Raw genomic sequence first — 11,643 nt, 5'->3', positions numbered from 1 at the left:
CCCCCTCTCCCCCCCCCCCAGTGCACAAATTTTTGTGCACTTTCCTCTAGTCCTATATAATAAAAGGCTAATATGCAAATAGACCGAACAGTGGAACAACCGAACTGAACAACCAGTCACTATGACGTGTGCTGATCACCAGGGGGCACGCGGAACATGGCAGGCATTGGCCACGGTGGGATGGTGGAGCAGGTGAGTGGGGGCACCAGACCAAGGTGGGGCACTGGTCGCTGTCATTGGGGCGAGCCTCTGGTGGTTACTGAAAATTCTTTGCTCCTGCACACCGTGGTCCCGCCTGGCGCTAGCACCTGCTGCTGGTGCCAGCCCCGCTCCCGCTTGCACCCTCTGCTCACACTGGAGCCGCCGCTCGTACCTGCTGCCTGCACCTGGTTCTGGTCCCAATCGCTTGGCGCCATCAGCGGGTGTGAGCGGCGGCTGCCAGTCGCCCCTGAAGGCTTCTCCACCTCCCCCTGCTCCTGAGGGGTGGAGTGGTGATTGGGGCAACAGCTGCCATTTGCACCCACTGACAGCACCGGCCAGCAAGTGCGACTGGGACCAGTGCCATCAGCACGTGGGAGTGGCGGCGGCGGGAGCAGGGCTGCCGGTGGGAGCAGGGCTGCCGGCAGACAGGAGACCAAGGGCTGTGGCGGGAGGGGCCCGGCGGGGGCACAGAGGATGGGCCAAGACCTGCCCCTATGCCCACCGCAGCCTTGCAGCCTACAGTTCCTTTCAAGGTGCACGAATTCGTGCACTGGGCCCCTAGTTGAAATATAATTGGCTCATTTAAATATGCATTTTGATGTATTTTGGTAATTGTCTACAATCATGTAACCAGGAAATCAAGATACAAAACAGGCCTTGGCCAGTTTGGCTCAGTGGTTGGAATGTAGGCCTGCAGACTGAAGGGTCTCGGGCTCCATTCTGGTCAAGGGTATGTATCTCGGTTACAGGTTCGTTCCTGGCCCTCGCCAGGGCCCATGTGGGAGGCAAACAATAGATGTGTTTCTCTCACATTGATGTCTCTCTCTCTCTGTCTCTCCCCTTCCTTCCACTCTCTAAAAAAAAAATCAATGGAGAAAATGCCCTTGGATGAGGATTAGCAAACAAACAAAAAAGATATGAAACAGTTCCCTTATCCTAAGCTGTTTTGAAATTCTTGGGAAAACACCATTAAACATTGGTAATGCTAGCAATAAGAAATCTATGATAAAATCTAGGATAAATTAATTTGTGATTAAAAAAGAACTCAGAAATGTTTCATGTGCATGGCAGGAATATGTTGATTTAACAAATGGCATCACATCTTAGGCCACACCATATTTTTCCTCTGAAGTAATACTATAAACTGGCACTCCTGTTCAAAGAGTGGATGCTTCTGCAAGCACTGAATTACTATTAGGGAAGAAAGATATAGAAGCCATATATATGGGTTTCCAGGGTTACGATTAGATTTTTTTCCATCTAGCCCTTTAAACAAAAATAAAATGAAATGACTAGGTAACTTGGCTGTCTGTTCTATTGCAAGTACACTCAATAACAGCATTTTACATGAGAACTTGGAATGGTGGTTCCAGTCCTCAGAACATGAAAAGAGTCATCCTGACCTTTACGCTCCTCCACTGCAATTGTGCACAGCCAAAGGCAGGAGGGAGCAATGCTGTGCTATCAGAGCAACTCAGAAGCCCAGCTTCCCACTCCTGCCCTCCATCCCCTGACCCCTCCCACATGTGCAAGTCTGAAGTGGCTTCATGTCTCCTGTGTACATGCTCTCTCCAGGGCAGTAAAGGGTTAATAGCTGAAAAAAAATAAACAGAAACCATTCCTTCATTTTACTTTCTATCATCCTATGTTTCCTTTCCTCATGACAGGATTGCTAGATGCAAGTCTAAAGACAGAATAACTACTAATGCATGTCATATGAAAGTAGTACTTGTCTACAAAAACCACATCGATTACCTGAAATATCTATTTGAGAGGCTTTATAATTATTTACTGAATTTTTGTGCTTTCAAATACCACCTGTAATTTTTAGTCTTTGATGCCTTGAAAGGGATATAATTTCAAAGAGAAAAATTGCTATAATTGGAAAGCAATGAGAGAAAGCAATGTCACTGTTAAGAACGAACCAATCAGGACCAATTCAGATAAATAACAGAATGCACTGTGCAGCACCACTGCAAAGGAGCAATTATACCTCAGACTGAATTATGGGAGAGGGTCTTTTAACACAAAGATGTCCTAACTGAATTTTGTCTCCATTCTGGCTGAGGGAACACTAGGCAAATAGCCTCTGAGAGAGAAGACTGGATTGCTTAGGGCAGTGGTCAGCAAACTGCGGCTCGGCAAACCGCGGCTCACGAGCCACATGTGGCTCTTTGGCCCCTTGAGTGTGGCTCTTCCACAAAATACCGACTTCTGCGCATGGGCCACGAAGTTTCAATCGCACTGTACGTGCGCACCTTACGTGGTATTTTGTGGAAGAGCCACACTGAAGGGGCCAAAGAGCCGCATGTGGCTTGCGAGCCGCGGTTTGCCCACCACGGGCTTAGGGATTTAAAATGTAGCTGTTCATCCAACCAAGAAGGGGAAAATTAGTTACAGCTCAGTTTTTCCATTTGTCATCATCAGTAGCAAATGCTTAATGACTCGATTTTGACTATGTTTCAGTCCCCAGGTTCAGTGATAAACATATGCAGAAACCTAACCAACTCCCATATCCCCCTGGGTCCTTGCCACTGATCTTCAACTGGAGACATTAGGAGTTAAAGGAAGTACAAACCCAAAAGAGGCATAGTAGTCCCCGCTTATCGGCAGTCTTTTTTTCCCCAGGGTTTCAGTTAACCGCGATCAACCACGGTCTAAAAATATTAAATGGAAAAATCCAGAAATAAACAATTTGTAAGTTTTCTATTGCATGCCATTCCAAGTAGTTTCAATGATGAACTCACTTGCTGTCTGCTCCATCTGGACAGGACATGAATCTCCCTCTATCCAGCATATCTACACTGTACATAGAGTACATAAGATGTTTTGAGACAGAGAGAGGAGAGACCACATTCACATAACTTTTATTACAGTATATTGTTATACTTGTTCTATTTTATTTTCATCATTGTTATTAATCTCTTACTGTGCCTAATTTATAAATAAACTTTACCATAGGTGTGTATGTATAGGAAAAAACATCCTATATAATAAAAGAATAATATGCAAATTGACCCTAATGACGGAATGGGAACGACCGGTCGCTATGATGTGCACTGACCACCAGGGGTCAGACACTCAACGCAGGAGCTGCCCTCTGGTGGTCAGTGTGCTCCCACAGGGGGAGTTCTGCTCAGCCACAAGCTGGGCTGATGACTGCGAGCGCAGCGGCGGTGGCAGGAGCCTCTCCTGCCTTTGTGGCAGTGCTAAGGATGTCTGGGAGCAGGCCTAAGCCGGTAGGTGGACATCCCCCAAGGGGTCCTGGACTGCAAGAGGGTGCAAGCCAGGGCTGAGGGACCCCAAAAGTACATATAAGGCTCAGTACTATCTATGGCTTTATGCATCCACTGGGGATCGGGTCTGGGAACACATCTATTGCCCATGAATAAGGGGGACTACCCAATCTATATTTTACTAAGCAGGTCAGCCAAGGGATGTGGTAGCAATAGGCAAAAATTAATATAAGTATGGTACTTTAAAATGAGGCATAGAAACAATTAGTTCTCTCTTTATGCCTTCATGACTAGGAAAACCTAGAATGTTAAATGACAGTAAAAATCTCCATAGACCTTCCTATAAAAAAACACACAACTAATTAGATCCCACAGCAAAAAATGTTCTACCTCTTCTCTTAGTAGGTCATTTCATTTCAACTGCATAACTGGAATTTCAGAAGGCTAGCAACTAGTATTCCTTTACTAAATCAGGGCAACATTTATAGTCTGAAGATAAATACACCAAAAATTTAGAAGGAAAGAATTCCCAAACAGAGCCTTGTATATTATTCATGCTCAAGAACTTATAGTATACCCTGGCCAGTGTGCCTCAATTGGTTGAATGCTGTCTCATGCACCAAAAGGTCTCCAGTCGATTCCTGGTCAGGGCATACACCAGGTTGTGGGTTTGATCCCCGGTCGGAGTGCTATGGGAGGCAACTGATTAATGCTTCTCTCTCACATGGATGTTTTTCTCTCTCTCTCTCTCTCAAGTCAATAAAACATATTAAAAAATTATAGATAAAACATATTAAAAAATTATAGTATAACAAAATGAAGAAAAGATACAAGAAAGAAAAAACTATATCAAAGTGAAAGAAATAATTTTAAATCACAACTAAATAGTAGAGAAAACAGACTGCCTGGAAAGATCTATATACACATTATTCTTAGGATTTCAATTCTAGCTTGAAAAATAAATAAAATGATTTTTCACGGTAAAAAGTCACTGGGCAGCAGTTGGTCTAAGCGGGCATAGCGCTTACCCACACGCCAGACTGATAATGAGGGGTGTGATGGTGCTCAGCCCCTCCGGGACACATCTTCCTTATGTAGATTCACATTAGAAACCAGGCGTTGTTAGCATGGCTTGGTAGGTAACATCACAGCCTCTTTTGGGCCACTCTTTTGGTATCCTCATTCAAAATGATTCATTTGGGCTTTATTATAATAATAGGTATAATTAGCAGTCATTTTGTAGAATAAAGTATTGATGCCACAAGCCAATTTTCTGAAAGTTCCTCTAAAGCAGCATTTGCACCATTCATGTTTATAAATCAGATCATTATACATCTGGCCACTTATGTGTATATGTAATGTGTAATTGATTTACATATGCAATTCAATTATCTTATATCAGTTAGCCAACTTCTTGCTTTCTTTACCCTTTTCCCCCACGTTGTAAGTTCAGATGGATTAGATTTCTGAAATCCCTTTATAATAAATTACCATTTATTCTTTTTTTCTCAGGCTACTTAGGGATATTTCCAATACCACCACCTGATAATAAAATATAAGGACAAATCTCAAAGAAGCTGTTAAGTCTCTATTGATTCATTATATCAGGAAGCTGCTTCACTTTACTGGATGTTCCAAAACCATTTTAATCAATCTTTTCTGTCCTCTGAAAAGAACATTTAACTATGATCAGGAGTCTCAACTCTTACCTAATTCCACGTGATAATAATGAATGTCAGTATAGGATTTGATCATCATAAAAGACAATGACTGATCTCATTCAATACTTTTAAAGGCAAAGATTTATACATTATGTCCTTGCCCATTTAGGCCTACATTACAATGCCTAATCATCTGCCAATGATTCTACATGGAAAAAAGTAAAGATGCAATTATTGAATATGTTTTGAAGGATACAAAGACATGAAATTTTATTCAAGACTACACTAAGGATTTGCACAGCATTACATCTCAAATATACAAACACAAACATGAAGTAAGCCCTTTAAAATTCTCCATTAATTTAAGGCAAAATGGTTTCAATTCATAATTTACATACTAATACTTAGGTAATTAAGTTTTGCTTTGTTTTCATGTGTGATTTAACTAAAAACATAAAGCTATTTAAAACTTAAGTGAGAAGTACAAAATAATTCTCAAATCCTAATAATTTGCCTGTTTCTAAAAACACAGCTGGTTATTTACAATTTTTAAACCTTTATATAATAATATAATACACAGTTTCAAATTTTGGAAAGTTTCTTGAAAATATTATTTTACAGTTTTGAAAGCCTCTATGGTGCAATTGAAGGTGGCAGATTAAACATATAAATTTATTTCCTCTCACTCATGAATCTCTGTTAAAATGCTAGTAAAGGAATAAAAAAGTATAAATCACAAGAAAATAGAGAACAGAAAGAGAGAGAGCAGCGGACAAGAGGTTCAATAAAATTTTTCAACGTGGAAATCAGATAACTAGTGGTAACTGATTTAGCAATGCAAAGGAAGCCACAAACTAAAATGCTCGGTGAGCAGATTAACCCACACAGGACTGAGTCACAGTGAAAGGGGCGGTGGAGTAGGGAGGAGAGATGCAGAACACAAGGAATCCTTTGGAAGTCTCTAATCAAAAGACTTGACCCCTCTTAACCCACATACAAGCTATCCACATGCAGAAGCCTGCCTGGTACTCCTCACACACTCACCCAGCAAGGGACTGGAGGTTTTTTCCCTACAGAGGCTGAACTGACGAGACTCAAGATGTGATGACATCACTACAGCGGATAATGAGAGTAAGGCGCATACCATTACATGATGTGCAAAACAGAGAAATAAAGTTGGAAAGTGGCGGTGATGAGATCCAGAAAATGATGGGTTCTACCCAGGTGAGCAGCAGAGAGATATCAGAGGTTATGTGCATGACAGACCTCCAGAATGGAGCAGGACACCGGTTCCAGAAGTGCAAATAATAACCTTGCTAAAATGCAGAACCTGGATTACTACACAAAAGAGCAGAAATGCTCAGTCATACATTTCCAAGTACATCAATCAACACATCAAAAGCACAGACCTGCTCAGGAGAAGGTGGCACCACTAAGCTGGAAATACATTATTATTGCTTTACATGTTAGGCCTTTTGGTTCTACTTGCTTTTTATTGTGTATTTATTTTGAAAAAGGTAAAAAGTAATTAGGTCTATCTGAAAATACATTAAGTGAAAAATAGGATAACTTGATAGGTGATGTTTTCAATCATTTAAACATACAAAAAAGGGTAAACGATCTATGTTAAATGTTAAGAATGGTTGTTAAGAATGGTTCTTATAGTTTCAAGTATTTTCTACAATTATCACCCATTATTTCTATAATCCTTTATAATTCATAATAAAAATATGATGTTGAGTAAGGAAGCAATATAATTTATAAATGATTATTATGCCAATGCAGGAAAACCAACATAACATTCTGAAAGAAGTAGAATAATCACATGCTAATAAAATCATAATGAACACAATAAACATATATTACAGTGGTCAATGAGGGTTTTACTAGCCATGATAACAACTTGAAAAAATTCTTAAATCACTTGAATAACAATATTCAATGAAAATCAGTAAAACCACATTCTCCTAGGACTGGCAGTTACCTGAGCAGCGCGCCTTCTAGAGCTCGGCATTAGAGAGAACTGTCCAAACTATTCTCAGGACTTAAAAGGCAGAATCTACAGCTTCCCTTTGGCAACGTAGTCAGTATTCTATACCATTTCTACTGTGGTTTCCCCCCCACACACACCCCCGCCGCCCCATAAATGCAAATACCTGGTTGTGTAATTTATGTCATTAGTATTCAATAAGGAGAGAGAGAAAAGAAATAAGAACCATAGCAGCTCACCATTTTTGCATAATGAAGCCTCACTTAAAATTAATTTTCTCTTCTATCCTAGCACCTGGCACAGAGCCTCAATCATGTATTAGTTGAATAAAATATGGATGAATAAGTAAATATTATAATGAAGTCCCTTTTAAGCTTGTTCTTCTGCAAGGAAAATAATCCTAGTTTCTTTAGGCTTTTATTGTGAAAATGTTCCTTTAATTTTTAATCATTTGTGGTTTTTAATTCCCAATGTGTCTTAAGATGACAGTTTGCCCTAGCCAGTTTGACTCAGTGGATAGAGCATTGGCCCATGGACTGAACGGTCCCGGGTTCAATTTAGGGAAAGGGAACAGTTGCAGGCTTGCTCCCCAGCACTGCTCGGGATGCATGTGGGAGGCAACCAAGTGATGTGTCTCTCTCACATCGATGTTTCTCTCTCTCTGTCTCTCCCCTTCCCTTCCACTCTCTCTAAAAATCAATAGAAAAAATCCTTGGGTGAGGATTTTAAAAAAAGATGACAAGGCCACAACTGGGCACAACATTCCACTGAGAATGTAACCAGTCAGGAACACACTAGAACTGCTTTGAGATATTGATGTTGCATAAACATGACATCATTCCAAACCACACTGCAAATTTCTACCCATAAAATAATGTTGAAACACTTACCTCAAGAACCAACCAAAGCTTATCTCCATTTATTTTATCCTTCTTGAAGTACATCCCATAGAATTTGACCACATTAGGATGATCAGAAAGAGTTTTTAAGATATTATACTCTGCTTCAATCTCTTCATCAATATCCTAGTTTCAAAAAGTCATAGAAAGAGAACTGTGAGGAAAGCATGAATAACATCAAAGAAACTTATTACAGAAACCGAATAGTGAATTTAATTTTGTCAAAGCAAAGTCATAATAGTTTTTATTGTGCTCAGCACTGTGCATTGAAATTTCTCGTTACATTGTTTAAAGGGAGAGTTTGGGATTTTCCTGCTAATCAAATATATCTCCAATTAAGTTAATTGAATTGAATTAAAAAGGGATAAAAAAGGCTATTTTGGTATGTAGTTACTGTAGAGAGAAGCATATATGGAGAACTAGTAAAGATTATCTCCTTTATAGTGTTAACTGCATTTCAATGGCAAGGCCACTAATTTAAAATAAAAACTTTTAGCTAGTTCATTTTATTTCTTTGAAATACAGGATATTTAGAAGCTATCAAAACCCAGCCATACAATAGATTCCCACCTTTCCAAAAAAGTAAAATGCAATAAATTCCTATCTTTCCAAAAAAGTAAAATGCAGTTAAATTATATAAAATGGTGTATAGCCTTTAGTTAGCTAAAGGCCCATTGAGAATAAGAAGAATTGATTGCTATCCTGTCAATAAAAATTCAAGATAGCCACCTAGTCATGTTTCTAGATAAACCACATATACATGAAACAACTCATAGAGGAATAAATAAAAGAAAGCTTTCTAATACTGTTTTTACAGTAATATTTAATGTCCACATTGTTGTAAGACAGATGATGGAAGCACAGAGCTGAAAAGAATTTTAGATCATAGCTCTAACATGAGAGGAAGACATTGAAGCTCAGAGAAGTTAGAATCACAGAGCTGGTTGGTGCAAGATCCAACACTAGCCTGCCTGCAAGACCACTGCCTGCTACCTCTCGTTCCTGCTCATCCCAGCCTTATTTTTGGAGAGAAATTCACTAGTTCGAAATCCATAATAATGAGACCCTTTTAATAAAAAAGCCACTCTGTGAAATGCTTGGATGCATTTAAATTTATTTTATTTAGATTATAATCTCTTGGTTATAAATCTTTTTTATTTGACTTATGACATGATGGATGAAGAGTAAATAATTCTTAGAAAACCACATAGGTCCTATGACAAGAATAAAAGCAGCAAAATTTCATACTAGAGCTATGCAATCAATATGTTCCATTAAAGCAATACAACAAAGCATGATTTATTAGGTTAGTAGTATACCAAACATGACTATATTATGAAAGCCATCTGTTCTTCTCCATTAAGAAGTAAGGAATGGGAGAGAGACACTGATTATAGAATTAGACCATGGGATCTGTCTGGAATATTTTCTCTTTCCACCATGAACCCCGATCCCTAATTGCAAAGACTAGAGGAGAGAGGTACAGTCACTTTGGTACAGCTTATCTTGGGTCTCTCTTCCCTTAGTTTAAATGGTAAGAACTTTCCAATAGGGAAATGAGAAGACATTCCACATCAGTTAAGACTAAGCATAGTGCTACTCATTATTTTTCCTCATTATCACCTAATTATGGGGGGGGAGGGGACAACCCACACTCTTTCTTCTTTACTCAAAATAATATGAAACACTATAGTCAGCATGAGTTTAGTAGAAATAAACTATGCAAAAAAAAAAAATCAATCTTAAGATGAACAGTGGCCCAGAGACCTTTTGCAGTGACCTCCAGTTTTGCTAGTGGGAGAGCTGGGAGGAGGACTGGGACTCTGATGTGCCCTACCACAAACCACATCATTTATATCAGGCTACATTCCCATCACATGCGCAAGAGTGATATAAATGGAGAAGCGGCTTTCAATAGAAGTTTGGGGATTACGTGATCACTGAGCTCATTCCTGCTCATCCATGTGCTATGGGAGACTACATATCTCCCAGTAGCTGAAAATGCTTCAAAAGAGCCAGCTCACATTCCCAGAAAACAGAATCTTGTCAATCTTCTCATGCTATTCAGGGCAAAGAAAGACTTAGTAGGTTCCCTTCTCACAACTGCTATTCCAGAAAAAGTAAAGGGAGATCCCATTCGGGCACTGCTTAAACAGACAGAACATGAAATTCAGTTCTTCACAAGGAACCTCAACCTGATTACAAACGAACACTGTTGAAATTATTTAAGCAAACCTGAAAATTAATTTCCCTTCTCTGAATGAAATTTAATTTTTTTCAATCCTCACCTGAGGATATGTGTTTTTATTGATTTTAGAGAGAGAGGAAGGGAGAGGGGGGGAGAGAGAGAGAGGGAGAGAGAGAGAAGGGAAGGGAAAGGAAGGGAAGGGAAGGGAAGGGAAGGGAAGGGAAGGGAAGGGAAGGGAAGGGAAGGGAAGGGAAGGGAAGGGAAGGGGAGAAGAGAAGAGAGAGGAAAAAAGAAAGAAAGAAAGAAAGAAAGAAAGAAAGAAAGAAAGGAAGGAAGGAAGGAAGGAAGGAAGGAAGGAAGGAAGGAAGGAAGGAAGGAAGGAAGGAAGAAAGAAAGAAAGAAAGAAAGAAAGAAAGACCCATATAAGAGAGAAACATTGATCATTGGCCTCCTAACATACCTGAACCAGAAATTAAACCTGCAACTTGGGTACGTGCCTCACCGGGAATCAAACCCATGACCTTTCAGTGTACGGGAAGATGCTCCAAGAAACTGAGGCACACTGGCCAGGACCGAAATTTAATTTAAAAAAAAAATATCCTGGCTTGGCTTAAGAAAAATTCTTCCTGCAGCCTAAATAAATGCAAGAAGAAAAGGAGATCTGGTCCTGATGACATGTGAGGACTACTTCTAAACCCATGGGTCTATTATTACAACTTTTTGAAATCTAAAATAATATTAAATGAACTATTGAGCTGTTGTGAGCTGTATTTATTTGTATTATATATTTATTAATTTATCAAATATTTCTTGGGCCTTATATGTTAAGCATACAAACAAGGAAAATCTAACAGTCAGACTTTTTCTCCCCACATTTTCTTCAAATTGAAATAAATAAATCAAGATAAGGTACTTACAGAATTTTTACAGACAAAAACAAAGTTAATTACATGATAAAAACAATGTGACTTACATGAATCGGATCCAGAATTTTGACTGCTGCTTTTTGGCCGTTTTTCTTATTCAACACTTTAAAAACTTTCCCGTAAGTTCCTTTGCCAATTGTTTCGGTGATTTCCCATGTATCAGAAGGATCAGGAAAGTTATCAAAGATGATTGTTTTTCCAATTAATGGAAGCATCTCAAAAGTTTAAATCACTGGAGAGAAAAAGTATAGAGTTTCATCTCCATTTGATTGGGATATTAAATAGCACACACAAACTCATGGGAAATTATCTAATATTTTCACTGATATGATGGAAAATATACATCAGTAACCAAATGTACTTAGAGTCAAGGAAAATTTTAATTTCAATTTTTTTTTGCAAACAGATTAATATGAATTTAATAATGCTTTGTAAGCAAGGCTTTATTTCTATGTTTAATATAGTCCCATATTAATTACTGTTCATTCTTTTCAGATTAAAATAGGTCTATATTTAAATCATTTTATTTACTACTTTCTACA

General features: G+C 39.0%; 1 protein-coding gene across 1 annotated transcript in view; it reads right to left on the bottom strand.

Annotated features, from left to right (window-relative positions):
- The window catches only part of LOC102441986 (myosin-IIIa-like), a gene marked incomplete at its 3' end in the record, with an annotated part of 23,841 nt that extends 12,525 nt beyond the window's left edge, over positions 1 to 11,316 (bottom strand). Inside the window, exons 1-2 of the mRNA XM_006101997.3 lie at positions 11,149 to 11,316; positions 7,979 to 8,113 (exon numbers count right to left, since the gene is read on the bottom strand). Of these exons, the coding sequence (XP_006102059.1) occupies positions 7,979 to 8,113; positions 11,149 to 11,316 (303 nt within the window). The remainder of the gene's footprint in view (positions 1 to 7,978; positions 8,114 to 11,148) is intronic.
- Between the last annotated feature and the right edge of the window lie 327 nt (positions 11,317 to 11,643).

This window comes from Myotis lucifugus, unplaced genomic scaffold, assembly GCF_000147115.1.
Source record: "Myotis lucifugus unplaced genomic scaffold, Myoluc2.0 scaffold_390, whole genome shotgun sequence".
Taxonomy (NCBI): domain Eukaryota; kingdom Metazoa; phylum Chordata; class Mammalia; order Chiroptera; family Vespertilionidae; genus Myotis; species Myotis lucifugus.
Note: the sequence above shows the minus strand (reverse complement) of the source record. Positions and strands in the feature narration are given on the sequence as shown.